The following is a 26098-nucleotide window of genomic DNA, read 5'->3' as shown; positions in this document are numbered from 1 at the left end:
CCGATGAATAGCTGATAGGCTGTTTAGTTTACCCTGAAATTACCCAAAAAAGTGAACGGTCCCTTTAATTCATATATTCACCTATTTATTTATTCCTGTATTTAGTAATTCATTTCTTTATTCATTAATTTATTTGTTCATTTGTTCATTAATTTATTTGTTCATTTGTTCATTTATTTGTATATTCATGAATTCATTTTTTGATTAATTTTTTTTTAATCTTGAAAAAAATGACTTACTGTTTCTTCTCTATTGTTATTACTCTGAGGGTTGTATCTGAGTACTCGTCATCAAATGCAAAATGGGCAATTCTGAAATTATTCATATTATGATTATTATGATTATTATTGTTATAACTCTTATTACTAATTCACAAAATTCATGATTTTCATTTTTGACTAACTTTCAAAATCATGAAGAAAAATATGATATTTTATATATAAATTTCACAGTTTAAAAAGTTCGCTCGATATTTACATTTTAACGTTTTGACATTGTGTAAATAGACTTAACCCAACCTCCCCGGCCCTATTCTCCTTCCCACTCCAATTCCATAATGAAAATAGAAGAAAAATTGAATTATCGCAAAAAGAAAATTGGAGTGATGGATTTCCTTTGAGAAAGGAATTTAAATCTAAGAAGAAAAACAATGTATTTAATCTAAATGAAGAAAACTTGGGATTCCAAAAGGGCAACATCACGGTAAAATAGATATCCTGGGTTTATAGTCTGTTAGCCGTCCCTTTCGATCCCATTTTTAGCAATAATAAGGATAGTTTTGAAAATTAAAGTAAAAATCTGACTGATGTTTTTTCGATGCAGTCCGAACAGACATGGACTTACTGATCTTAGAGTAAGCTTTATCAGATACATAATACTGTTCATGTAATAAATTCATGTCTTTTGTGTATATATATATTTTGAGTTGTATCTGGATTGATACATACTTAAGAATACAAAGAGAGTTGTATCTGGATTGATACATACATCACAATACTGAGAGAGGTGTATCTGGATTGACACATACTTAAGAATATAAAGAGAGTTGTATCTGGATTGATACATACTTAAGAATACTGAGAGAGTTGTATCTGGATTGATACATACTTCAGAATACAAAGAGAGTTGTATCTGGATTAATACAAACTTAAGAATACTAAGAGAGTTGTATCTGGATTAATACATACTTAAGAATACTAAGAGAGTTGTATCTGGATTAATACATACTTAAGAATACTGAGAGAGTTGTATCTGGATTGATTCATACTTAAGAATACAAAGAGAGTGTTATCTGGATTGATACAAACAAGGAATAATCGGGGGGGGGGGGGTACTGTTCCCCTCTTTTTGCCTCCAAACACCCCCCCTCTCCCACCATTGTTTCTATGAGGTTTTTGCTTGCTTTTATAAACTAAAAAACTAGGGATCAGGAAGTTTCCTTGAATTGTTCTTTTCTTCTTGTGTATTTCACCGAACCGAACTAACCAGAAACTTTTGTGTTTTGTTTATCGTAAACGGATGATCTCAATATTCAATGTGGGGAATTTTTAAATTTAAGGATAAAGCTGAATTCCACAATGAAAGTTATCCCTGTAGTGTATGGCTACCACAGGATATCGAAGAGGAAAGCATAAGATGGAAATTAATACTTTACTCTGAGATTCACAACACAAAAGTTCCAATCTCTGAAAAGTTTTCTCAATGTTAACTTTAACAAACCAAATCCTCTTCTAACAAGTTGCAACTACAGCTGTTCATAAATTGGAGAGATTAACAAAACTTTAAAGGGAGTGTTCGAGAAAAATTAAAGATTTTTTTTTAGTACGCCTTTTTTAGACATATTCACGTAGCTCTGACCTTTCAGTAAAAGTAAAAAATTCAACCTAAAGTCTGACCGCGTCAATCTTGTTGCACCGGCTAGTCCTATGGAGTGTCTACTTTCTTTACCCAGTGTCCGGGCAATACAGTACAAACTGGTAAAATTCAAATGTACTACGACTGCCCATGTACTTGGTTCCAGGCGTTACCCGTATATTCTTAAAAACTAACCACAACAAAGTGCATAGTCATACAGGATGTTTGTATTGACATATTTTCATCCAGCTTTTGATCTCATGTTCAAAATCCACTGAATATAACGTTAAATACTCTATATAGTTTATGCTTTAATATCTCAAAATAACGTTAAATACTCTATATAGTTTATGCTTTACTATATCAAAATAACGTTAAATACTCTATATAGTTTATGCTTTAATATCTCAAAATAACGTTAAATACTCTATACAGTTTATGCTTTAATATCTCAAAATAATGTTAAATACTCTATATATCAAAATAACGTTGAATACTCTATATAGTTTATGCTTTAATATCTCAAAATAACGTTAAATACTCTGTATAGTTTATGCTTTAATATATCAAAATAACGTTAAATACTCTATATGGTTTAGCTTTAATATCTCAAAATAACGTTAAATGCTTTATATAGTTTATGCTTTAATATCTCAAAATGGTTCAGTTCAACAGAATAGTAAAATCAGCTAATTCAAAAAATGTTCACTATAACGGGTAAAAATGGATTTTGAAAGAAAGTCTCACTATCATACACAAAATTTAGAATGAAGATTAGTGAATACGAAAACTAGTAGGTTTTTCTGCTACGTTATTATATATACTATATTTACATGATCGAGGTTATAGTATAATATATAATGTATGTACAGTGTAATCCGGTCCAAAACTAATGAATTTAAGCCGAGTCTCAAATTCCCAAAAACCAGTTTTAATTGAGCGCCGGCTTAAATCTTGAAAAATTTTATAAAATTTTAAGTGGAACCAGCCATATTTTAGCCCCGGCTCAAATTGTCATTTATTTTAATGAGTTAAAAAATAGAAAAATTATTCCAATAATGCTTTTTGATCATATATCGTATATTCCATCAAATAAACAAATCATTAATATTTTGTTAACGTTCTATAAATAGACGCAAATATTGATATTAGGCAAACCTTATCTTATCTTCTGCAAACAGAGAAGATTATTATTTTATTGTTATCATTATTATTAATAATAAAAACATTTTAGAAATAGTTTCCATTTTCTTTAAAAAGACAACATTATAAAGATTTTCAAAAAAGAAAGATATATAAACCTGAAATGCTGATTGTTTGAAATAGGGTCTGTTACTCCATCCTTATACCACTTTATAGCAGGGGGAGGGTAGGCTTCTAAACCAAGGAGAAAATATACAGAAAATTAATTTTAATAACTAACAATTTATAAATAAAGTACTTGCAACTTTTTATAATTTTACAATGCCTCAATCTTTGCAATACAACCTTTGATATTTCAAAATTTGATTAATATATTTTACATATATGGAAGAATTTAAAAAATTAAATTTTGAACTATCAAACTCTACGACAAGGTTTCGGTTGCTCTATGTATCTTTTTTATTTATTAATTCCTCCAATGATTGAAAGTGCGGGTATGATCGACCATCTTGCATTAAGAATTGATTAGTACAAAAAATTGTAAGATTGTTTGATATAATCCGCCCTTAACGCACCCAACAAAGCAGTATATAAAACCATACAATAGGTTGGTTTTCCGGAGCTGCCAGCATATGGGTCCATGGCCGGAGAAAGATTTAACTAAAATTCTCTCGCAAGAAAATTAGAACTTAAAAATGGATGAACCATTTCGCCTTCCATTTGCATGTCCGATTTACAATGGTACCCTTAAACGTTTTGTCTGATTAAGTACACATTAGAGTATACAAATTTTAATGTTTTGTCTGATCAAGTACACATTAGAGTATACAAATTTTAATGTTTTGTCTGATCAAGTACACATTAGAGTATACAAATTTTAATGTTTGGTCTGATCAAGTACACATTAGAGTATTCAAATTTTAATGTTTTGTCTTATCAAGTAAACATTAGAGTATTCAAATTTTAATGTTTTGAAAACTGGTCATTTTTATTTATGGTCTCTACAACACTAACTTACTCATTTCTTGCTTCAAAGCTTTCCAAGCTATAAAAACTACGTAATTATATCATCCATATTATTTATCAGATTAAAGTAGCAAGGCCGAACCTTTGTCAATTAAGCAATGGGCATGCCAGCATGCCAGCATGCACCTCTTTTTCATGGAGGGTCACTTGAAATTACAACAGTCCCATCAATCTTTCGATATCAGTCCCTTTTTAACTCACCAATATGACACTCAAGGTCTTTATCGTACTGAAGAGCCTGGCCTAGTCGTTTCTTCTCAATTGTCACAGTGGGCTTAAACTCAACCTAAACATATATTCACAGTGGGCCTAAACTCAACCTAAATATATATTCACAGTGGGCCTAAACTCAACCTAAACATATATTCACAGTGGGCCTAAACTCAACCTAAACATATATACACAGTGGGCCTAAACTCAACCTAAACATGTATACACAGTGGGCCTAAACTCAACCTAAACATACATACACAGTGGGCCTAAACTCAACCTAAACATATACTCACAGTGGACCTAAACTCAACCTAAGCATATATTCACAATGGGCCTAAACTCAACCTAAATATATATTCACGGTGGGCCTAAACTCAACCTAAATATATATTCACAGTGGGCCTAAACTAAACCTAAATATAAATTCACAGTGGGCCTAAACTCAACCTAAACATATATACACACTTTGAACTCCCTTTCAGGCTGACAGGGACTGAAAAAATGCATACCGAGGGATTGTCTAAATTCCACTCTAATATTTATTCTATTCTCTTTGGCTTAAACTCAACCTAAACATATACACACAGTGGGTTTAAATTCAAACGAAACATATATGCACAGTGGGACTATACTCAATAAAAATATTAATTTCCAGTGGACTAAAATGTAAATATTTATACACAGTGGACTGAAGCTCCACGTAAATATTGTTACACAGTGGGCAAAATTAACTGAAATAATCCTACCTCTACATCTATATTTCTTCTTGCTCCAGTTCCAACTACATTAGTTGCAACACAGTAGTAAGTCCCTCGATGCTCTTTTTTAATCGAGTCAAACGTTAAGATATTTCCCTTAACACAGTAATCATATAATTTATATTCAAATATTTGACTTTTCTATTGATTTTTTGTTTTTCGAAGACTGAATCGGAGTTTGCTTACTTTGGAGGTGAAAATGTCCATTAAAACGATTTGTCTAGATTTTGAAAATCTGTTAGGAAACCAGGAAAATTTGTTAAAAAACCAGGAAAATTTGTTAGAAAACCGGGAAAATTTGTTAGAAAATCAGGAAAATGTTTTAAGAAACCAGGAAAATTTGTTAGGAAACCAGGAAAATTTGTTAGAAAACCGGGAAAATTTGTTAGGAAATCGGGAAAATGTGTTAAGAAACCAGGAAAATTTGTTAGGAAACCAGGAAAATATGGAAAATTTATTTAAGCTGAGAAGTGAGAATTCTAGTTTTAATTGTTCAAGGAAAAAAAGTGGGGTAATCCCCCCCCCCCACACAACTACAAAGGAATATAGAATGTTTGAAAACAATTTGTTCAAAATGTCAGAAACACAAAGGTCTAGAAATCTTACATTAAACTACCTGTTTACTTCTTAAATACTAAATTTAATGTGAAATTATAAACTACACAAGTCCATGGCTACAAAAAAGTAGTCATAAGTTGAAACTTGTGTTGACGCATTTTTCTTCTTGTTACGCAAACTAACTAAATGTTTCACAATTATTCTAATTCTCATGAAAAATAATTGATTACCTTGAAAACTGAAGAGTTAGATGGAAGGATATCATTGTTTTGTCTTCTCCAATAGATATCAGGTAGTGGATATCCACTAGCATAGCATCTTAACTCTACACGTTGACCTTCATAGGAGACAACAGATCTAAATATATATACAGGTATACAGGATATTCACTTGCACAATATATAATCAGCTATATGATATCCACCTAAGCAATATATATCAAGATATATATACTATAGAAATGGTTAGTTTCTACTTTCGTTGTTGGACATAGAAGATTTCTTCATCGTCAGCCTGTGGACGGGTTACTGCTATACACATACATCAGATCTATATTGAATTAAGAATCTGGTAAATTATGTATCCAGTGAACCAGGCAAGAAAAATTCCCCCCAAAACATTATGTGAACTGTCAGGTAAAAGTACCTTCGACTTTTAAAATATATAATATCCACTTATGCAATATTTATCCAGAAATATAGGATATCCATAATAAATATAAAATGATTTATGCTCTTAACTATTTTTTTTCGGCGCGGGGGGAGTATGTATGTTTACTTGTAAATAATCTATAGTTCTCCACGTAAATATATTAATGTATAATATTGCATTTAAACCTTATACATAGTAAATCAAATATCTATATAAGAAAACAAGACATATATATGTTCCCTATAGCCGGCCAAACGGCTGAACCGAATGGGCTGAATTTTGTTGTGGACATTTATGGGTAGTCTGCAGATGACATGGGATAATTCGAAAAAAAAATTCTGTTAAAATTTTGTTTTCAAAATTTTTTTTATAAACTTTATTTTTTCCCATCGGCAACGCTTTGCCCTTCAGCTTTTATTTTTGTAAATTGATTCAGGTGAGAATTCTGACACATTTTCAAATGATTTTTGTGCATCTAAAACTGTATTTTCTCTACCTTGTTGAGTTATCTGAAATGATCGGAGGTCGTCTCACAATCAATGGAACTTCAGCTTTGACAGCATCCGTCAGCGCAATCAGGACCTAGAGAGTTAAAATAATAGAATAAACAGAGGAATTGTTAAACATCTTTGGACCATTTCTAGTTTTGTTTAGATTATTCTGAATATTTCTAGATTTGATTTAATAATCGGAATATTTAAAGTTTTGTCTAGAAGAATTTTAGAATAAATTTTCAGTTTTATCTAGAATATTCTGAAATTCGTAGATTTTCTGGAATATTCTGTAAATTTCTAAAATGTTCTGGAATATTGTGTAAATTTATAAATTTGTCTAGTATAATCTGTATACTTCTAAATTTTTATAGAATATTCTGTATATCTCTAAATTTGTCTATAATATTCTGAAAAATTCTAGATTTTTCTAGAATATTCTGCATATTTCTAAAACTATCTAGAAATATTGTAAATATTTCTAGATATGTCTATGATGTTTCTAGACTTTTGTAGAATAATTTTCATATTTCTTAAATTTTCTGAATATTTCTATATTAGTCAAGAAAATTGAATATTTCTAGAATATTCTGAATATTTTTAGATTTGTCTAGATTTCCATGTTTAATCAAAGAAAAGGAAAAATAAAGAAATCTAATGATGGTTAGGATCAGGGCCGATAGGGATGGATTTCTTCAATCAGAACATTCATTTCTAGGAGTAGCTAAGAGTAGCAAGGAGTAGCTAATACTATATAGGAGTAGCTAGGAGTAGCTAGGATTAGCTAGGAGTAGCTAGGAGTAGCTAAGGATAGCTAGGAGTAGCTAAAAGTAGCTAAGAGTAGCAAAAAGTAGCTAATAGTATATAGCAGAAGCTAGGAATAGCTAGGAGCAGCTAGGAGTAGCTATGGATAGCTAGGAGTAGCTAGGAGTAGCAAAGAGTAGCTAATAGTATATAGGAGTAGCTAGCAGTAGCTAAGAGGAGCTAATAGTATATAGGAGTAGCTAGGGATAGCTAGAAGTATCTTAGACTTCTTTTAAAAATAAAATTTCATTGTTTTTTAGGTTTATACATACTCCAATAATTCGGCTTAAACCTTCATAACACTCCTCTCAGCTTCATCAGCATTTAGGAGTAAATAAATAAATAAAAATGTATTCTTCTCCCCAATATATAAATATCATTCATTATTTCTTATCTCATTCATATAGTTCCGTACATCATGCATAATATTATGTACACTGTACATTCCCTTACATCGTTAATGATATTATGTACACGTACAGTCACTTACATCGTTAATAATATAATGTACAATGTACAGTCCCTCTACATCGTTAATAATATTATGTACACTGTACAGTTCCATACATCGTTAATAATATTATGTACACTGTACAGTTCCATACATCGTTACTAATATTATGTACACTGTACAGTTCCTTACGACATACAAATATCGTGTCTAAGTACAGTTCCTTACGTCATACATGATATCGTGTTTAAGTACAGTCCCTTATATTATGTACGCTGTGCATATAATGCACATAATACCATGTACACTGTAAATGATAGATAAAATAAAAAAAATTATCAAGTACTAGCATCTATTTGAATAATATCATGTACGCTGTACAGTCCTTTAAATAATGAATGCTTTTATGCACATTGTACAGTCTCTTTCATCATAATAATATTATGCACATTGTACAGTCTCTTACAAGTCTCTTACATCATAATATTATTATGTACATTGTACAGTCTCTTACATCATAATAATATTATGTAGATATCTATTATGTTAAATCTCTTGCCATGTTAGCAACTATAACTGGAGGTTCAAAAGAGAATCTTGACTAAAGAAACTCATGTTTTATCATTTAAAGGGACTGTTTTCGTAATTTTATGTTACCCTCCATTTAAAGAGAGAGGCATGCCCATTTCTCAAAGGTATTAATTTTGTCAGTCCCTTTCAGCCTGAAAGGGAGTTCAAAGTGTACAAATCATGTAAATGTTCACAAATTATATGCAGTAGAGTACATTAATAAGTATGTTCCCTAGACAATCCATTTCAATTTCGGATTTTTTAAAGCTTTTAAATAAACTTTATAAAATGAATTAGGTGAATAAAAAACATCCATTGATTTATGGTTATAACGTAAAATCATCGTTTGTAAAGTGAAAGGCATAGAGTCTATGTAAAATGATCATTGGTCAATTATGAAACCAGCCTATTTCATAATTTTATAATAATAATAATAATAATAATAATAATAATAATAATGATAATAATAATAATAACAATAATAATAATAATAACAATAATAATAATAATAATAATAATAATACTAACTTGAGTGTATAAGTGGATGTACCCTTGTCGAAATCAATTGCAAACCTCGGATCTTTTAAGATCATTGTTGTTCCAGAGGTTATAGGGAGGTCATTATTTCTGAATATAGAGGTCATTATTTCTGAATATAGAGTTCATTATTTCTGAATATAGTGGTCATTATTTCTGAATAAAGAAGTCATTATTCCTCGATATAGAGGTCATTATTCCTCGATATTGAGGTCATTATTCCTGAAAAAAGAAGTCATTATTCCTGAATAAAGAGGTTATTATTCTTCGATATAGAGGTCATAATTCCTGAATGTATTCCTAAATGTAGAGGTCCTGAATATAGAGGTCATTATTCCTGGCTGTAGAGGTCATTATTCTTGGATATAGAGGTCATTATTCCTAAATATAGAGGTCAGTATTCCTGGATATAGAGGTCATTATTCTTGAATGTAGAGGTCATTATTCTTGGATATTGAGGTCATTATTCTTGAATATAGAGGTCATTATTCCTGCATGTAAAGGTCATTATTCTTGGATATTGAGGTCATTATTCCTGGATAAAGAGGTCATTATTCCTGCATGTAGAGGTCATTATTCTTGGATATTGAGGTGAATCATTCCTGGCTATAGAGGTCATTTTTCCTGAATATAGAGGTCATTAAACCTAGATATAGTGGTCATGATTCCTGGATATATAGAGGTCATTTTTCCCGAATGTAGAGGTCATTATTTCCAAATGTAGAGGTCATTATTTCTGGATATAGAGGTCATCATTCCTGGATATAGAGGTCATTATTTCTGGATATAAAGGTCATTCTTCCTAAATATAGAGGTCATTATTATTTTATTTTTATCTACTATATTATTATTTTTTATTCATTATACGTCTATTTTATGGAATATTTTTTCTACATTTTCCTGGCCAAGAACGATATATCAGGAACCCACTAAACAAAAGTACGCACAATTGTGCTATACTCTCTGACCCGGAAATTTAAAAGAGTATTGTTGAACAAAACTCCCGGGTTTCCTTTTTGGAGTCTATGCATTTGCGTATTTTTTTTAAGAGCTCAGAAAACAAAAAGAGAGTGTAACGAAACCACAAAAACAAGATTTCTTAACAATAATTTTGGTAAGTAAAAAACTGCCTGACCACTTTCATAAAACAGGGTTTCCGATACTGGGTTTCTTCACAATACTCTGTCTTAAGTAAACAAACCCAGTAGGCCAACAACTTGAAGAGACATTGTTTATCTTGCTAAAAAGGATTTTATCTTTATTGGAAAAAAAAATAAAACAGATATGTATTTTTTTAAACAATATCTCTTATCAAATTATACTAAATGTTTGAGAATCCTATAAAGTTATTTACGTTAAAGTCTTAAACTCCAATTTTCTAATTCGTATATCTTTGCAAGGAGACCTTTGATATTCAAGTCTACTAGATCAAATAGTCAAAGTTTGAAATATCAAAGGTTTACATAATAATGCAGCTTGCAATGATGTAGGGGATTCAAAAATTGGAGTTTGCTCGCCCCACCTTACATTTTATTGTTTTCATCTCCTCCCATTGGAGTACACATATTTGACGCTTTTGATTTGGAAGATTTCTTGTAAAAGATATTTAATGAATTTATCTAATACCTGTCCACACTATCAAGCTTCATCCAGACTACAGGATAGTCACTAGCATAGTTTACAGTACACTTCATCTCTATCTATACAATAGGATAGTCACTACCATAGTTTATAGTACACTTCATCTCTATCAATACAATAGGATAGTCACTAGCATAGTTTACAGTACACTTCATCAATACAATAGGATAGTCACTAGCATAGTTTACAGTACACTTCATCTCTAAACAATGGGATAGTCACTAGCATAGTTTACTCTATCAATACAATAGGATAGTCACTAGCATAGTTTACAGTACACTTCATCTCTAAACAATGGGATAGTCACTAGCATAGTTTACAGTAAACTTCATTTCTCTATATATACAATAGGATAGTCACTACCATAGTTTACAGTACACTTCATCTCTAAACAATAGGATAGTCACTAGCATAGTTTACAGTACAGCTCATATCTATTTATACAATAGGATAGTTTGTTCAATATCTGTAACTATTTCATGAAAAATGTAGTATAACTTACATTTCCACCAATATGTGTTACTTCCTTATGAAAAATTCAGAATAACTTACATTTCAACCAATGTCAATACTATCTCATAACAAATGCAGGATAGCTTACATTTCCACCTATATCTGTAACTATTACATGAATATGTAGTATAACTTACATTCCCACCAATTTCTGTAACTATGTCATAAAAAATGTAAGATAACTTACACTTCCACCAATTTCTGTAACTATTTCATGAAAAAATGTAGTATAATTTACATTTCCACCAATTTCTGTAACTATTCCGTAAAAAATGAAGGATAACTTACATTTCCACCAATATCTGTAACTATTTCCGGTTGTGTAATGAAGGATAACTTACATTTCCACCAATATCTGTAACTATTTCCGGTTGTGTAATGAAGGATAACTTACATTTCCACCAATATCTGTAACTATTTCCGGTTGTGTAATGAAGGATATAGTTGGTCTCCTGTCCTGACCTACAGCTAGCCCGGCGTAACCGGCCAACAACCATAGTAACATTTTATATCCGGATCTGATAAAAATAAGAATGATAAAAAAAAATTTAAAATTTAAAAATTGTAAACTTATGAATGAATCGGTGTTAGTTTGATAAGCAACAGTGCCAGTCTAGTTTATCCGAGAACCTGATGTTGTGAGCCTATGGCATATCAATCTATGATATCTGGTCTCTGATACATCATCTTAACACTATCAGATTGAAAAGATATGGAGATTAGAAATTGAAATTTGAAATGAGAAAATTGACGATTATCAATTTTGAAGCTGCGCCAGATTAAACGATTGTTTTAATTAAATTTTTAAGTATTTCAAAATATACGATTAAACTTTACTTATACAATGTACATACCAAACCAAACATATGCATATCCACATCATGAATCATAAAATCGAAATAAAACAAAGGTCAAAAATTAAGTCGTTATATTTTAAGGCAGTGATACACTGTACACTATAGTGGTTTGAACCATCAAAACACTACAGGGGATATAAATTTCAGAACTCAAAAATTTATTTTTAATTAAGGAAAATATGTTTTATTGTTTTTGAACAATTTTCGTCAATTTGATTTGCGAAGAATTCCTACCCCTGAAAAATACCTGTCCGCGTACCCACTACCTGTATACCTGCATTAGGGTAAAATATACAATATATATATATATATATATATATATATATATGCATATATTCTATAATATATACAACTTATATATTTTAAATTATATATTTATGATAGAAATTTAAAAAAAATATAATTAATTATGTAATTACAAAGATGTAAAAATGTCATATTTGACATTTTTAGATTATAAAATTTATTGTGTTCCATTCATTGTATTGCAATATATATTATGTAAATATATCTTTGGTTGGTTTCATTGACAATGAGCTAAAGCGATGGGGCCTTCAATTTTGTTTCAAGGCTGTCATAAAAAAATGCCTTAAAATGGGATTTGTATCAGAAAAAAGTAATATTAGTAAAAGCTCTCCAAACTCTTAAATACATAATACAGATTGTCGTTGTAAGTTTATATCAATTTGTAGGAAACCCACAAATCAAAATGATAAGTTTCCAAAAACAAAACATGGAAATCTAATTCATAGCTGATCAAAAATTGTTTTTTAAGGTGCCGTTGTAAACAGAACATGTTCGTGGGAAAAACAAACAAATTATAAAAACAATATAAAAGGGAACGTAACACGTTATAAAAACAATATAAAAGGGAACGTAACACGTTATAAAAACAATATAAAAGGAAACGTAACGTGTTATAAAAAATATAAAAGGGAACGTAACAAATTATAAAAACAATATAAAAGGGAACGTAACGTGTCATAAAAACAATATAAAAGGGAACGTAACAAATTATAAAACAATATAAAAGGGAATGTAACACGTTATAAAGACAATATAAAAGGGAACGTAACGCGTTATAAAAACAATATTTAAGGGAACGTAACAAATTATAAAAACAATATAAAAGGGAACGTAACAAATTATAAAAGCAATATAAAAGGGAACGTAAGAAATTATAAAAACAATATAAAAGGGAACGTAACGTGTTATAAAAACAATATAAAAGGGAACGTAACGCGTTATAAAACAATTTAAAAGGGAACGTAACGTGTTATAAAAAGTCTTTTCTTTTTATAAACATCGTTTATATATACGTAAAAAAAACATTAAAATGAAGTATGTATGTATTTTAGATTTTAAAATATAATTTTCTGGAGTTATGTGTCCAGAGCATGCAATATAATAATTTGCATTATGTACAAATTTCAAACGTTGTTTTGACGGTTAAAAAAAAAACTTTAAAGGAACTGTACGCATAATTTCTAGTGATATTCCATTGAATGTTCGAATCACAACGGTACCCTTACAGCTTAAACTAAATCTGCAAAATCGTTTTAAAGAAAAGTCGCCAAGATCTATTTAGATAGTTATTCAAGTTATATCTGTAAAAAAATGTGTATCATGTGGATAAACGTAGTCTTTACTATCTTCTTCGCCCTTTAGTTCATCAACATGATTTTAATAACATATGTTACCCTCTGTTCCAACCCTTACGCTGAGTATCCTCCCTCACCTCCTCCTTACCTCTTCGTGATTTATCATCATTCTTATGTTTAAAATGTACACCGTACATTGTTTTTATTTGCAATTATCATTCGTTTATAGTGGGCCAACCAATTAACAACCTACCCTGGTTACAAAATAATGGCTTTTTTATATAACTTATATAAGAAAAAAGCTGCCTTTCTGAGGTAGCTTTAAAGAAATGTACATCGGATGTCTTTTAGAGGGAGACACCGAAGTTTTCATCGGGTTGTAAATTTAGTCTAAATACTTTTATGATATCAAAAACTTGTTTACCAAATCTTACTAGTTTTCTTTGATCAAGGCACTGATCTAATGAGTTTTAATTTATTTTTAAACTTGTGCAAGTTTTAGCAGTTTCGAAAAGTTCTCTGAAAATATGTAAAGTAATATTATCTGTGTGGATACAATAGTATAAGAACTACGTAAAGAGAACTCTAGCGGAGAAATATTGTACTAACCTTTGTATATCGGTATCACTATCAACAACTTCAACACATTTTATTGATATGTTTTTGTGTGAATTCATTCAAACATAAAAAAATCGGACCCCTCCACATTCCCCGTTCTCGACAAATGTAACAAGAAAAAATAAAAAAAGGAAAACGTAACATTTTTAAACAAGAATGCAATTAAAATATAAAACAAATGTATAAATTTTGGTGTACCTAGAAAAACGCTTAACTCATAAAACACTAATTCATAAAACTAAAACGCTACACGCATAAAATGCTACCAGATAAAACGCAAGTGAAGAAAAAACGCTACTCTTATCAGATTTATATTTTCATGTTTTTAAGTTCATAATAGAATATGTAAATATTTAATTTTTTGTTCATGAATTTAGCAACTACATATATAAATTAAACATAAAATAATTCGTATCATATACATTTATTTATAAAAAACTTTTAAATTATCAATATGCTGCAAAATATATATATCTGATTAAAACATTGTCTAGCTCTAACTTCTTATGTGAAGTATATTTTTACAAATCGGCAAAGACAAGTTAGTTCTTTATGAACTTCTCAACATTGCACATTGCACAAAACACATGACTGAACCCTGATTGGAACAGGTGCTAATACAGAGCATCCCATTTCCATATCATATTAGATTATCTCCAATTTTTAACACCTAAATATATAGGCACATTATACTAAAAAAATCTAGCATTTTCTGCAACAACAAAAAATTCTATTAGCCTTATTAAATTTTTCAAAATGATTCATTCTTCTTAGATTTTCTGATTTGTCCCCCAAATCGTAATTTAGACCCATTGACGCGGTCTAATTTGATGTGGGACACCCTATTGAATCGCAGATAAGTGTGCAGGGGCGAAGTGCGTACTGCGTACACATGAATTTGTCCATGGTTGCAGGGTGACTGATTTTTATTTTCCGGGGGGAGAATCCGTTGGGCCTGGAAATCATAGCTTTTACTGATCCCAGGGGGTGTTTCTTGGGCCGCCCTTTATAAGTCTTGATCCTACAGTGATCAAAAGGTTGGAAGCTCTCATGCAAAAATCGATGAGAATTTTGCCAATTACTTTTATAAACTACAGTTGAAGCAAGTTTGGTTTAATGGGTTTCAAAAAAAGTATTAGATTCAAAAGCTAAAGCATTCCGACACTTCAAAGTTGACCCAGTCCTAAAAACCTTTTATGTCAATCTAAATCTTGTGATCTTTAAGTCTCTGATTATTTATCTGGAATTGTTGTGTTTTCTCTAAGAATGTGAACCTATTGAAGTTGTGAGAAAATACGGCGAGAATAAGTTTATATTTATCCATGAAACTGATTGTAGTTGACATATAGAGCTATTCCCAAGCAGGGCGAGAGATTATCTAGATAAAATAAATAAATTTATGAATACTTAATAATTTTTGCTTTGAACTAATTTCTAAGCAAGTATGTATATACAATTCAAGATATAAAATATTTCGTTTAAATGCGTTTTTCTTCCTCAGTCATAGGAAACAAGTGTTTTTCTTCCTCATTTACAGGAAACACGTGTTTTTCTTCCTCATTTACAGGAAACACGTGTTTTTCTTCCTCATTTACCTGAAACAAGTGTTTTTCTTCCTTACTTACAGGAAAACCGTGTTTTTCTTCCTCATTTACAGGAACACGTGTTTTTCTTCCGTACTTACAGGAAACACACGTTATTCTTCCTCATTTACAGGAAAACGTGTTTTTCTTCCTTACTTACAGGAAGCACGTGTTTTTCTTCCTCACTTAAAGGAAAAACATGTTTTTTTCATCCAGATTTGCAGAGTTTAATAAACTGAATCTTTGTAGGTTTTACATAAGGGTTTACAATCGATATTCCGTTGCACGGAATTGTGCGCAACTGTGCGGAATTACGCCTAACTGTTCTCAAACTGCGCGCTATTGGGTAGCATTGTGCGAAATTGCACGGAACTGCGTGGAGTTTACAGGGCTCGCAAGTAAAATCCACTTGCGTTGGAAACCCTAGTTTTATAGTCTTTTTAATATGAATAAAGGTAATTTCTCAATTGTGCAATTTCCCGAGCGGCAACTTCCGAAAGGTTAGGTTAGACCTTCTGAGGCGGCACAGGCTCTAATGGGGGTGGGGGAAGCGCTACAGCTAAGATGGGCTGCAGGGCCGACCACTGCGGCTAGGATAGACTTGGTAAGTTGTCGATTAGGATATTACACAGTTGGGAGGTTTCCATTGAGAAGTTGCCGCTTAGGAAAAACCCAAGTTAGAAAAGATACCTAACATCTGAATATCTACTCTCAAAGTAGAAAAGACGACCATTCACCTCAAATTTATTCATTGAATTTGAAACACATGATGTGCTTATATAACAACCTCTTACACACATAAAGTGGCTTAAATTTCGTTTTCCTATTGAACGCTTTTATGGGTCTCTCTGTATATTAGAAAAAGTAAAATAGATGATGTCACAAAATACATTTTTATAAATCCGGACAACTAAATCTTTGAAATAAGACAGCGATATTTTAAAATTTTATTTAACATAATAAAGATCAAATATAACATTCGTATAGCAAAAGATTAGTTTAAAGAATGTATATAATGCAGTTTACCAATGAAGAATCATGAAAAATATAGTAGCTTAAAGAGATTGTTTATCTACATGTGTGTACAAAGAACATTTTTAAAAATTGTGAAATTTAATATTTAGAATTCAAAATCCAGGACAAATCTAATCAAATACTTCTATTCTTAATTCATGTCCTTCAAACCCTATTCATGACCTCCAAACTTTATTCATGACCTCCAAACTCTGGTCCTGTCCTCTAAACTCTATTCCTGTCCTCTAAACTCTATTCATGATATCCAAACTTCATTCGTGACCTCCAAACCTTGTTCCTATCCCCTAAACTCTATTCCTGTCCTCTGAACTCTATTCCTGTTCTTCAAACTATATTCCTGTGCTCCAAACTCTATTCCTTCAAACTTTATACATGTCCTCCAACTTTATTCCAATCTTCCAAACTTTATTTATGTTCTCCAAACTCCTTATTACTTAATTTTCCATTTTGGTCCTCATTCTTTAGTTTCAGAACTAATGTTAGATTAGAAATAATTAAATTTGCTAAATGTTTAATTATTTAGTTCAAAATTGAAGGGAGAAGGGAAGAAGGTTTAAAATATATATATATCTACAATAAATAACACTTTATTAGAGAATAAATATAATCTATGCAGAATAAAAAAGTGCGAAAATTAAATGTAAAGAATATCTAGCACCGGACAATCTTTGCAAACTTTTCTATTGCGTGCAAATCTTTGCAAATAACGTATAATAAAGCGGTTTAACAGGAGAGTTTAAGTAAAATTTGTAGAATTAAATCACAAGCTAAATCTACAATACACAGACGTTAGATTTTTATAATAAACACTTTTGTAAGTTTATAAGTTTTTGAATGAAAGTTCAAAATTAAGTAAAAATGAATTGATCTATTTTATGCAATCTCTGTTTTATGCGAGAAAATCTAATTTAAAAATATATTTTAAATTGAATTTTTCAAACTAGGAAAGATATTGTGCCATCTTGAATATGTGCATTTCACTCGTTTTGTGCAACGCATAAAATTGTCCCAAATCAGCATCTTCTGAAGAAAACCCTGAGCCAGCAATTCTTTATACACAGTGAGACCCAAAAACTTGTGGAAAAGGAAAAGACATTTAAGCAATCTTATATGCATTTGATGTTGTTATAAAGACAAAAAATTTAAAATGGAAATGGGTCTGTGTACAATGCACAATTTATAATAGTTTAACTGGAGGTTGGTTCCTATAGTCCAGGAATAGAAAAAAATGGATTAGAAAAGTTTGAGGGACAAATATATAAGTTTGGGAGGAGATTAATCATCTTGAGGATTTTAGCCCTTTTTGCTCTCAGCATAAAAACTTTACTACTTAGAAACTATCTTGTTTTCATATCAAAGATTAAAAGTTTTTATGCATTTAATCCAAGTAGGCAGGCAGGCAGGTGTACAATTTTAAACTTTAATACGTGAATACAAGTTGAATCTATAATTTCTACAGTTGATGAGAGTAAAAATGCAGACGCGTCTGCATATTAAAAATAGTGGGAACAAGTTTATCATATAAAACAACACTCGTCACTCTATGTACCGGGTACATAACAAAAACGTTCATGGTAGCCGTGTACATCGTAAAAATACTGTGTAAACCCCCCAGTAAGGCTTGAACAGATTGATCGAGGTAGCTAAAGCAAAGACGACCTTTTAAGCGGGAAAATTTGAAGAAAAATCAGCGCCATGTTTTTTTATTTACAATATAACGGGAAAATTGTAAATTCCTACTTCAATTCAAGTGGGGGAACTGTACATTTTACGGAAGAATGGGGGAAAATAAATTTTCTCTTTTATAGCTATGGAAATATATTGTATTCGATATCTTTGCTTTTAGATATGTAGAATTTATTGAACCCGAAAAACGGAGAAAGTGCTGCAAGCTTTTAGAGGCCAAATATAATTATAATTATATAAGCAATTGAAAGGGCTAATTTGTGAGTACATTTTTATATTTAAAATGTATGCATTAAAAGTAGAATTGTTAACAAATAAGACAAATAAGAATATAAATAATATTTCAATGTCCTAAAATGCTAAATTTTAGTAGTTTGTAAGGTCAGCTGGTTTATGAAATATTTTAAATCAATGTCGAAATTCCAGTTTTTCAAGATTAAACATAGGTTTCGTATCCTGACAGCGAGGACAGATTCATCTGTACATCTATATCCTTGAGGGCAACCGTTGAGACAGCGTTGCAACCATTGACCTCCTGATGTGTAACTGCGGTAACAATATCCTTAGTGGATTCTCTCATGTGTGTGCGCGGCGAGGAAAGTGGTGCGGAGCGTAGTGGATGATTCCCAGGGGCATGGTTGCCCTGTCTAGAGAGCAAGGGGGTGCTGGGGTCGGGGGAGTGTCCATTTTGGTTTATGAAATTGTGTGAGTCATCCTGAAATAAACATATTCTAGATTCTATCATCAGATATTAAGAAAAAGTATACTTGGAAATATTCTGCAATTAAAATTTGTTCTGAGCCCGCGATTTAAAAACTTCGGCTCGAGTCGTAATTCCTTAAACCCGACTTTAAGGCACAATCTTCGACCCAACTCTGATGACAGCTTGTGTCACGTGATTGACAGCTGCAATATCTTCGACTCGACTTAAAGAGTTAGGCCCAATGAAAATAAAACCGACCTTGGTTGGTTTTAGTAGAGAATAAGGCTCAATGTTGATAATTGTTCTCATAAAAACCCGGAATGTACAAATTCCTACCATGAAAATCCGCCAAATAGAATATCAAACCGGTTTTTTAAACTCAACTCTGTGGAATCCGAAAGCTCAAGTCGTAAATAAGGCCCAACGACAGCTTAGACCCGAGCCGTATTTTCCCGAATTTTTTAAATCGCGGGCTCAGGGGTGTACACAAGGCTGGGGGGCTTTGTGGGCTCAGTCCTAATTTACCAGGTGGTTTTTTTCGGCCACAACGGCTAAAATTTAAGTTTGACAAAAAATCGTTGAACTGAAAAAGACTGAATTGAAAACCTAAGGTTTGAATAAATGTATAAGTTACAATTTAAATATTTTATTATACTTTTACAATAAGAACGTGAATCTCATATACTAAAAGTTTATAGGAGAATTTTGGCATATTCTTGATCTAAATAAGACTAAACTGTATATTATTTACAAATTCTTTTCTTCTGCTGCGTTCGGATTCAGAGGAGTAACATATACCTCCTCTTATGCTGAAATGCACCAACAATCTCTTCATTTTATATTCCTTATTTTTCCAATAACCTTGAATTTAAATCCTCTGGACTAATCCACCAAATTTTATTCTTATTAACAAGAACTTTATAATTTCCATGGCAAAAATTGACAGATTCTGTCAACTTAAACCCTAACTCGGACAATGCACTCTAAACTCTGGTTTATTTAAAGTACCCGAACGACTTTTAAGCAGCTAGCGCAAGCTGTACAGTGTACAGTTAACATACAGACTACATAAGGCAAAACAGGACTGTACACCTCGTACACCAAATTATGAATGAAACAGTCCTTTCTAGGGAGTTTCTTGCAAAAACTGACTTTTTTACTGGACCGCCTTTAACATTGTATTGTAGTGTATATACATGTACGAGATTTGGACTCTGGACTTTTCAACATTAATTTGCTTTGTGGGATAAATTTTTAGAAATAAACCGAGAGAATAAAATATATTGATTAAAGTACTGAGTACTCACCTCTTGCATATTTCTATCCTCCGAATCTGAGGCTTCGACCTCAATATCAACCTGAAATAAAATCATTTTCTGACTAAATTCTAAAATCATTTAGGTCAGTTGAAATTTAGATTCGTTCGGCTCAGCCGGTTCAGTTTTAGTTTGCTAAGTAATTGAACACTCCTTATGCAACCTAAAGTTATAGAACCTGAGCTGAAACTTAATCCCGATCGGTTAATTAATCTGGAGATAATAACAAGAGGAGAACAAGCATTATTTAATATCGAGATTAAGAAAAAGAGTGGATTCTGATATCCACCATTTAAAAGTTCCCAGCTCTGCAGTTATAGACCTTTAATATTCCAAAAAAACCGCTGTTTTACACCATTAAGCTGAACAGTTATTTTGTAAAGATAGTTTGAAGCGAGTGTTAAGATAGTTTGAAGCGAGTGTTAAATTCNTCAGGTATTACTCAATCTAAACTGTGTAAAAGTTCAGGTATTACTCAATCTAAACTGTGTAAAAGTTCAATGGCGTTCAAAAGAAATCGCTCGTTTGCAGGCTCAGTTTCGTTATCATTGGCCAACAAAATGACCGTTGGACAACAGTTTTAAAAATTTAAGGTATAGTTTATTTGTTAGAAGGTTGTAAAAGTTCAATGTCGTTTAAGGGTGGAACAAATGAAATATTTTTATAGTGTTTTGATTGATTGACGCCATGACAGTTTGCATGCTTCACGTCGCCGCCATTTTGTATTATCACGTGCACCGGAAAATGTGTTACTAAGCCGGTTATACTACCTTAATTTACTATTTATATATTCAATATCTTTCACAACTTTTTACTGTAGAATTCAGGGCGCTGGAGCAAGTTCAAACTTTTATTTAATGAAATTTTGAACCATAAAACTTTTAATGGAAGAATCTGGAATTGAGATTTAAACCTAATATTTCAAACATTCAATTTTCTTTATTCTTCTAAATGTATTTCAAAAACTGACATAAATTTTTAAAAAGTTATCAAACATATTTTATAAATTTGAAATAACATTTTAGATTTTTGATAAGGGAAGAAAAGACAAAATTTTTGGAAAATAATTCTATTTTACTGAATACAAAAATAGGAAAGATAGTGCTTGTACGAAGGTAAGAATCCCCGACGTGGAAACATAATAATTATTTCCACTAATCTAAAGCATACAAATACATATTTACAATATTGATTTAGTAATTGTATGAGAACATAAGATAAGAAAATATTAGATAATATTATATATAGTATAATAAATCAGATTATTAAATAATATTATAATATTATAACTTATGAATTCAGTTTATATACATATTTATGTGACATGAAAGATTACTGAGGAAAAAACTTTTTTTTCTAAAAAGAAAAAGAAATTGTCTTATTTATTTTTTTGATAAAATCTATGGATTGGTATTATGGAATTACTATCAAAATATGATTTTTAAATGTCTTAAATATTTAGCGACGATTTCCTATGTTGAAAAGTGATAAATTCTCTCATTTTAATTCATTAACTTTGCTAAGTCACTTATAACAAGATCTATCAAATGAAAACTTTATGCTTTGCAGACGGGTACTCCATGAGGGAGGGAACCTCCAGACGCCATGAGCCTCCACCTATGCAGAAACAAGCCTCCCAGACTAGCTAGGCAGACCGAGCCTCAGCTATGCAGTAATAAGCGTGGGCAATAAATCAAAATGTGCCTGTAAAATACGGGAGGTTTTTAAAACTTATGTTTAAAGTTTTTATAAAAGATTTTTTACAAATTTTTCGACATAGTGGCATGCGAGTGAGGTTTGTGTGGTATTTATCAAATTATCATTAATATTGCCTTAATTATTATGCCTAATAAAGTGGAATATAAAACTTTAAACAATTTTTACACGAAAAGGAAAATATTTAGAAAAAAAATGTTAATTAAATTTCATTTCATCTTTTTTAATCTTTGATTTAAGCGATATCGTTTTTGTAGTTTAAATTAAATCTAGAAAATTTGTATCCTTTATTTAAATTTCAACATTTTTCAGAAAGTATTGTTTAAATCAAAGATTACAACAAAACAAACTAAGTTTAATACAAAAATATTTTTCCAAATATCTTCCTTTCTTTGTTAGAAATGTTTAAAGTTAAAGTTAAACCACTTTATGTTTTTAATCATGACAATCAATAAATAACTCAAATCTTTAGTAAAATTCTTGTGCCACTACGTTAAAAAAATTTTTTAAACATTTTTCATCAAACATTAAAACCAAGATTTAAAAAAAGCTGTGCTGTATGGTGGAGGCTCGTTTACTGCAAAGCGGAGGCACAGTCTGCATAGTGGAGGCTTGTGTCTGCAAAGCGGAGGCTCATGGCGTTCGGGGGTTCACTTCCTCACTTCATTTGTATAAGAAATATTTAGAATATGTTATTGTATATTCGGTAATTGTACCCGTCTGCAAAGCATGTATATTCATATGGTAGGGTGGGGCGCGTCAGTTGTATCTCCCTTTTATTTCATACTCCTTGCACATTACCGGTCTCCCCCCTCCCCCCTCTACTCCCTTTTCTGAACACTTCTCATTATCAATGAAGAACCAAGTTCCCCCCCCCCTTCTTTTCTCTATATTGTTGTAGACCTTAATCAGGCCTTCCACACATATTAAACATTTATATATTCAGGGATAACTAGAAAACAATGGAATAGGAAGACGATATTATAGCAATATTTAAGTGTATTTGATGTTTTTACATAGCAAATAGTTTTACTAAACTAAAGTTTTAAATCACGAATTTACTGAAATGGATGTGTTTACACTGCACAATTGCTGTGGCTTATGCTCATTGGACTTTTAAAAGTTATAACTTGTTTATAAAAGTCGTCTTTCTATTTCAGAGTTTTCTGGTTATCACTGCATAGAAAAAAACAGGGTGCTTCTTAAAAAACGATATTTAGAGAGTTTATAAAGATTAACGAAGTAGCATAAAATGAGTCGGCTCGGAATACTCCAAAGCAAAATGGTTTCTAGAGAAAATGACTCATTTTTTCGTTTTTAAGTTGATTGGTTTCAATTGTGGTTTTTATATTAAAGTATTTATATCCTTCAGAATCAAGTAAAGAAATTTACAGAATTCTACACATTTTCATATTTTTATCAATTTTGGTCAGATAGACAGGGTGACCCGATTAAACAAAGGGATTAGCGTTTTAAAGCCCCAATGATCTTCTGAAATTACTCAAAGAAGAGCTCTAGTACATAGCTTTTAATTTTAGTAGGGGTCGTTTAATTAACATTTTGACGTTTATTACATAAATACAAGTTTACATAGTTAAAAAAGGAAGGATCGGGAGACACAAACTTATTTAAACGACTCCTTCTCAAATTAAAAACTATTTGCTTAAGCATATTTTAGAGTAATTTCAAAAGATGAAAGGGGCTAAAAATCCTAATCCCTGATTTTTTGGGTCACCCTGTTGGTGTAAAGGGTTGGAAGATTGACTTAAGATAAGACTGTAGAGTCCCTGTGCTGTTCAAATGACATTTTGAAAGCACTTGACTAAAAGTTCAAATGTCTTAAAAATTACTGCAAAGTGAATATACCCTTTGAGAGTTAGATGTAAATCTTAAAATGAATTATATTTCATTCAAGTTTGAAGATTTAGAAATTATTAATATGAATAGAGAGAACTCTTGCTGAAGAATTTAATCACATTTTTACATAATCTTCTTATACAATATTATTTGATATTTGAATTATATTGTAAAATATATAAGTGACTTCATTTAAATCACAAAATTTACCAAATATCTTTGTTTTCCATTTGGAAACAAGTCTTTGGATTTCTTCAGCAAAGACAACCAAGAAAATGGCTTGGATTAATTCCTTTCCAGGAAATGAAATAACTTATGTTTTTATGTTTCGTTTTAATATATCTGGCATCTCAGACATATTACAGACTTGTGGGATAAAAAGTTAAAAGTTGCTCTGTGGTTTCATTAGGTATGCCACAAACACTTCAGACTTTCTGTAAATTGTTTATCTAAAATTTGCTCTTGTTTTTCTTCAACATTTTGTGCACAACTCTACAAATTGTAATTAAATTTTTCCTAATTAATTCTAACCAAAGATATTTTCATTTCCAAGCCTATTTAATTAAGTCTAATTTAAAATTAATTAAACCAACAGAGGAGATTTTCTACTTCGTAACATTAAATATTCATTTTTATGATAACACAGAAAATGTTTATAAAACGTTATACAAATTAAAGCTAGTGTATAAAAAACTCAAATATATAACATTATTAAACACCTTTTGACCAACATAAACGACCTATAATTGCACCAACAGAGGGATGTTAAGTTACATAACGTCCCTTAAGACAATTAAGTGAAATAACGACCCGTTCTGCAAATCTTTCGTGAAAAAATTTGCACATTTGCATCTCTAAAGACGATAAAATTGTATACAACTTCTTTTTCGGGAATTTAAAAATATTACTTAACCACGGGTTCCCTCGACCAGTTTTGCCTTCTAAACATCTCTCGCTGCACTCTGGATGTTTTGTAGGCAAAATTGGTATTGGGAACCCTTTGTAAAGTAAATTTCCCTTAACTTCCCTGTAAAGTAGTTGTGAATAATTAATTATATCTATGGATTTATATTTAAACATATTTTCTTTAAATTTTAAAATTACAATTTTTTTCAAAATTCTATATTCATGGTTTTTATGGTTTTTCTGGCTAGACGGCTGAACCGAATTGGCTGTAATTTTTTTTATGCAACCCATGGTTCGGGGTGACATTCGGTCAGATATAATACGAAGGCGAAATTTTTATATCTTAAAGCTCAGACGGTTAATCACCCTCTCGACGCGACGGTTCAACCTTAGAGGCTGGATACCTCAGTGATGCCAGGGATGCAAACCAGATAACTTTGAAATAGGAAAACGAAATTAACGCAATACAGAGCTATAGGTCTATTTGATATTGTTAAAAAGCATATAGTTTTACTGGTAACATGTTAAATTATCTATTAATTGAAATGGGTCGATGTTTACATTTCTGTATCGCATGTACATTGGACTATCTTATCTTGAGTCTTAGAATCGCCTTTCTATTCCAGAGTTTTCTGGTTTTCATTGTATTCAGCTAAAAGTGCTATCCCATTCAAAACTTTAGCTATAATATATATTGTACTCAATAAAGCTGCTATAGAAAATATGACTTTGTTAACGGCCCTCCACCTCCCATTTTCCCCTCCCGATTTTACTTCAAAACTGGACGTTCCTGTTTTAAAGGGATGCCAATATAATTAAATATCTACAACAGTGGCGTAAATAAAGGGGGGTATTGGGGTTATTTCCCCCCCCCCTAGAATCCTGGGGGTAATTACCCCCCCTAGAATCCTGGGGGTAAATAACCCCCTCTAGAATCCTGGGGGATTACTCTCCTAGAATCCCGGGGGTAAATACCCCCCCCTAGAATCCTGGGGGTAAATACCCCCCCC

The 26098-nt window shown here is 31.3% G+C and overlaps 1 protein-coding gene and 1 long non-coding RNA gene across 2 annotated transcripts in view; both read right to left on the bottom strand.

The window, feature by feature from the left end:
• Positions 1–239: 239 nt before the first annotated feature.
• On the bottom strand, positions 240–11725 carry LOC111716684 (lachesin; the record flags this gene model as incomplete). The annotated part of the gene is given in 9 exon segments (XM_023492165.1): positions 240–311; positions 3156–3231; positions 4225–4309; positions 4983–5090; positions 5783–5909; positions 6700–6785; positions 9044–9146; positions 10683–10756; positions 11605–11725. Coding segments are annotated over 9 exon segments (842 nt in total), but the record flags the coding sequence as incomplete, so codon positions are not given.
• A 5640-nt stretch (positions 11726–17365) lies between these two features.
• LOC111716685 (uncharacterized) overlaps positions 17366–26098 on the bottom strand; it is an 11361-nt gene continuing 2628 nt past the window's right edge. Inside the window, exons 3-4 of the long non-coding RNA XR_002768565.1 lie at positions 20601–20651; positions 17366–19305 (exon numbers count right to left, since the gene is read on the bottom strand). This is a non-coding gene — a long non-coding RNA (uncharacterized LOC111716685). The remainder of the gene's footprint in view (positions 19306–20600; positions 20652–26098) is intronic.

This window comes from Eurytemora carolleeae, unplaced genomic scaffold (genome assembly GCF_000591075.1).
Source record: "Eurytemora carolleeae unplaced genomic scaffold, Eaff_2.0 scaffold2129, whole genome shotgun sequence".
Lineage (NCBI taxonomy): Eukaryota > Metazoa > Arthropoda > Copepoda > Calanoida > Temoridae > Eurytemora > Eurytemora carolleeae.
The sequence above is the reverse complement of the archived record's forward strand: the minus strand, read 5'-3'. Positions and strand labels throughout refer to the sequence as shown.